The 5,000-nt window shown below is 39.6% G+C and overlaps 1 protein-coding gene across 1 annotated transcript; it reads right to left on the bottom strand.

The window, feature by feature from the left end:
• Positions 1-527: 527 nt before the first annotated feature.
• Positions 528-4,700, bottom strand: LOC143026754 (uncharacterized). Its single transcript, XM_076187523.1, has 3 exons — positions 4,692-4,700; positions 3,480-4,569; positions 528-622 (listed from the first exon to the last, which is right to left on the bottom strand). The coding sequence occupies exons 1-3, from the start codon at positions 4,698-4,700 to the stop codon at positions 528-530; spliced, it is 1,194 nt and encodes a 397-aa protein (XP_076043638.1).
• Positions 4,701-5,000: the final 300 nt, after the last annotated feature.

Below are 5,000 nucleotides of genomic sequence, written 5' to 3'. Positions count from 1 at the left end.
TGTGGCGAGTCCAAAGTCGTACTTTTCCTCAATGCATCTGGAGCTCGCGGGCGGCAAAAACAATTATCTTTACAAATGGAAACATAGGATTTCGAGCAAAGCAATATGACTACCATTCCTACCTATGACCCTTGACCTTTTTTAAAGTTGTTTCGTTCTTTGCGTAGGACCACCAACGAATAGAAAAAGAAAAACAACAATGCAAAAATAATTTTAATTGAATGTATTCGGTAAAGGTGTGTGTGTGTAATATTGGCCACCATCCTCACTAAGGATCACCTTTTCTTTTATTATGATTGTCATTAAACTATTTGATTCATTTTCAAGAATCTTTTTCATATCTATTTTGAGCTGGAAGTTTCCGAACTTCAGCAAAATCGTAAGGGGTTAGAACAGTACAGAGCAAAAACGAGCAAGAATAAAAAAATTCACTGTTGCAAAAATGACCATGAAATCCTTACACTTTTTGTAAAAGTTTTTTTTTAATGCCCCATTCACACGAGCATACAGTGTCTCACCGTCTTTACCTACAGAGGACGAACACGAAGAATTTTCTTATGCTTTGGTCTTCTGCGGACGAAGGCGGCGCATCCTTCTCTGAGGACAATATTCACACTCATGTCTGCAGATAATGTTTGATGTTTGTGTGAACTGAGCTTAACAAAAGCTGTTCAGTCTGACGTCAGGCGGTTTCATTCAGTTTAGGGTAGGGTCCTTTGTTAAAGAGTTAAGGTAGTCTTCACTCCAACGCTATAATGACGTTCTTTATAGATTCAGTTCTAACTGTCGCCAGACTATCTATTCATTAGTGGTTAAAATTACACCCTTCTGGAGGAAAAGTCGTTAAATCTCACTTGATAGAAACGGTGGGAGGAAAGACGAAAATAATTTGGAAATTTTTTCTAGCGTTAGTATATCTAATTGAAATTTACCTTTATTCCCCAACCTGTTTAGTGAAAAGGACCGTGATGCAAAAAATCAACTCTCAATTTTTGTATTATTCCACATTTTCTTTTTTGTTTGAGTTATTGACATCTGAAACAATGCTTTTGGCAATTGAATAAAAAGAATCCTTGTCATCATTCAAGTGAAAAAAATCTGAAGAAGAACAAATCAGAAGAAATGCAAATGTAATAGTCAAACCGTGTTGATTTCATCTGTTTAATCGTCTTTCTACTTATTTGATTAATTAATTATTACATTAAATCTATTTTATTTGGTTTATCAATCTAGCTATTTATCTATTGGTTTGTGTATTTATTTGTTTATCTTCCCATTTGCATACTTATTTATATATTCATTTATCTAATCTTCTATTACTCTATCTACCTGTTCATTTACTCATTTATCTATTTAATTATCCATTCATTTATTTATCTATTTATTTATTAACTTATTTACTAAACTATTTATTCATTATTCGGAGATCATCACACTGGGACTGCAAAGACGCTAAAATTGAAATTTCGCGCGCCAGGATATGGGGACAGGACATAAATCTGGGATCAATCATTTATGGTCAAGGCACACATCACCGAAGTGAATAAATGTTACTTTGGCCTTGAAATGTTTTTGACGTGGCGGAAAGGGAGAGAGGAGAGGTGAAGTTGAAGAATTTTTGAGGGAAAAAATCACTTTTATGCATTTATCTATTCATTCATATATACATACGAGTTTATATATATATATATATATATATATATATATATATATATATATATATGTGTGTGTGTGTGTGTGTGTGTGTGTGTGTGTGTGTGTGTGTGTGTGTGTGTATACATATATATATACATATATATATACATACATATATATAAATATATACATATATACATATATATACATATATATATATATATATACATATATATACATATATATATATATATTGGAAGGAGGCTATTTTGAATACAGGCTTTGTTGAAGTCTACAGCAGTAGTAGCATTGTTCAACTTGTAAGAAGTACTCTCGATATTTCGAATGAGAGAGCGGAGGTTGGAGGTCAGGGTATTGATAGAATCTCCAAGGTACATGGTGTTTACTCTAGACGTCTTTCGACCCAATCAGAGGTCATCTTCAGGAGTTACAATATACACTGTGAGAACATGAATGACATACGAGGTGTGGCGGGGGAGATTTTGTACCCGCGAAGAAACACTGGGACAGGAAGTCATATGAGGTGTGGCGGGGGAGATGTCGTGTGGCGGGGGAGATGTCGTGTCCGCCTAGCTACCCACGGAGTGCCGACGGGTTCCCTGTAGGTTGCTGGTTGGGCTTCCTCATTGATGGGAGTGAAACTTCAGGCTGTAGCTGGATATTGATGGAGGGTTGATCCAGACGAATAAAGATTGATTCAGCCATCCATAATCTCCTTCTGTCTTGTTCACGATACAGTATTGTTGTTTGTGTTTCTAGGTGTTGCCTGGTGAGGGAGTGTCCATGTGTATTACTAGTGTGACGGAGTATTGCCCCATCCTGTAAATGTGCTGTCATCCTTTTTGACAAGGTGGTAGTGGTTGAACCTATATACCGTGAATTGAGGCGACTGCAGTCACCAAAGTTGCAATGGAATTGGTATATAAGATTCACCTCTTGTAAAGGCCTTGTCTGTGGGAGGCAACTATTTTTCATGATGAGGCTTGATGTTCTTTTTGTTTTGTAAAAAATGATGAGCTTCAGGATGGCATGGGGGTCTGTAGGGATGACATGTGTGCTGGTGATCTTTCTTAAAGCCTTTTCGTCTTCTTTATGTGCGGAAGACATGAAGTTTTTATAGAAGAGGGAAATATGACAAGGTTTTTCTGTTGCAGGGGGGGCTTGTGTCACGAAACTGTCTAGATGTCGCTTTATTGTCTCATCAACCAATTGTTTTGAGTAACCATTATTGGCAAGGAGTTGTGAGACTCTCTGCAATTCAGCATGGGTGGAAGTCCAAGTAGAAGAATGTGTGAGGGCTCTTTTAACAAAGGAATTTATCACACTCCTGCGGTATTTCTCTGGGCACTCGCTAGCACCGTTGAGACAAAAACCCAGGTTTGTAGCCTTCACATATACTTCGGTGGAGAAAGAGTGAGGGCCTCGGTGAACTAAAACGTCCAAAAAGGGGAGTTTATAATTGGCTTCGAGTTCATGGGTGAAGTCAAGGGAGGAATGACGTTTAAAGGTGCTCACGATTTGTAAAATACTGTTTTCATTTTCTGCACTAATGAAAACATCGTCTACGTACCTTACATATACAGATGGTAGAAGTTCGGGGTGATGCAGAAATATTCTCCTTTCTATGGTGCCCATATAAAAATTAGCGAAGAGGACGCCTAAGGGGGACCCCATGGCAACACCATCAATTTGGACATACATATTACCATCAGGTCCATAAAACGGGGCTTCTTTGGTACACGCGCGAAGGAGACAGCGTAGTGTGTTTTCAGGTATCGCCAAGGGGGTGTCTCCTGCTTCTCTGTCGTGGTAGATCCTACTACAAATCATGTCAATAGTTTCATCCACGGGGACGTGGGTGAAGAGACTGACCACGTCCATAGAACCGATGACACCAGAAGGTGGCGTAGACTTTAAAATGTCGAGGAACTCATCTGAAGACTTTAAACTGTAAGAAACAGGGGTGTAAGGGGTGATGAGTTCGTTCAGGCGTTTTGCGAGTTTGTAAGTGACAGATGGTATTTGACTGATAATAGGGCGAAGAAGGAATCCTTGTTTATGGGTCTTGACGTTCCCATAAGCATAACCAAGTTTGTAATCCCCATCAATGAGAGAGAGTTTAGGCGAACCGACAGTACTATTGTTGCATCTTATTATACGGTTAAGACGGGTCTTGAGGTCATTTGTAGGATTTTTCGTGATCTGCTTGAATTTTGTAGTGTCTCCCAGTATGTTCATCATTTTGTTCATGTAGTCCTCTTTGTCCAAAATCACAAAGATGGAAGATTTGTCAGCCCGACGGATTACAATAGCGTCATTATCTTTTAATTCCTTAGCTGCAGCTTTTAATTCAGGACTGAGGAGAGAACTGCGAAAGTGCCCTCTCGATGTGTTGGCTTCTCTGATAATTTGAGCTTGGAGGTCTGGAGACGTCGTAACCTTTTTGTTTCGCTCTAGCTGTTGAATGTCATCCAGTAATATCTCCAACTCGATACGCTTATCCAAAGATTTGCGTTTGCTGATGTAACGACAGTTGAGTCCCAGATTTAGGAACTTCCGTTGGTTTTCAGTTAAATTCGTGCTGCTAAGGTTAATGAACTGATCAATCTGGTGTGGTACCGCGACGGGCCCGCCATATAAGGCAGAAAGCTTCCGACCTATTCTCCTTCTAGATTTGTCAAGGTGAGCACTGGTGACATAGGCAAGTGCGTTATTGACATTAGAGCGCACCTCTTCAGGGGGACTCGCTGCGTTCCATTTCCGGTACAAGCTGGCTAATTCAGACTTCAGGTTAGTCACGGTTTCTTCTTTCTTTTCTAGTTCTTCTTTCAAGTACCTCAATCGTTCTTCTGGCGTAGTCCTTTTGCTGTTATTATTCGTATAAATGGGCAGGAGATCCCCTCTCGACTTTGCCTATGGGAGGCAAAGTCGCCTTACGAAAGAGAGAAAAGATTGACAAAATGCTTTGTCACAACAAGCTTGCCATTTCATTAAATTATAATATGCTTGAGAGAGAATCTCCTGCCCATTTATACGAAGAACATTCCTGGCAACAGGGCAGCCAACAAAGGCAGAAGAAGAATGATAAACCCCTCAGAAGAAGAAAGAAGAGCTTTTGTGAAGACCAGGATTGAGGAACTGAAGAACCTATCCAGACAACTAGAAGAAGCTGGAGAAGCCATTAGAGAATGGGATAGCTGCGACATCACAGGCGAAATTAAGGAACAAATTGAAACAGTGCACGGCAAAATACTTGACTCGCATATACGAGCCATATCCAGTATCAACCAGAGAAAATTGGTTAGTCTCAATGAAGGACAGCTCAAGCACCCTCGTTCCTTGAA

The sequence above is a fragment of the Oratosquilla oratoria genome, chromosome 7 (genome assembly GCF_046742065.1).
Source record: "Oratosquilla oratoria isolate Oo_2021 chromosome 7, ASM4674206v1, whole genome shotgun sequence".
In the NCBI taxonomy this organism is placed as follows: domain Eukaryota; kingdom Metazoa; phylum Arthropoda; class Malacostraca; order Stomatopoda; family Squillidae; genus Oratosquilla; species Oratosquilla oratoria.
The sequence above is the reverse complement of the archived record's forward strand: the minus strand, read 5'-3'. Positions and strand labels throughout refer to the sequence as shown.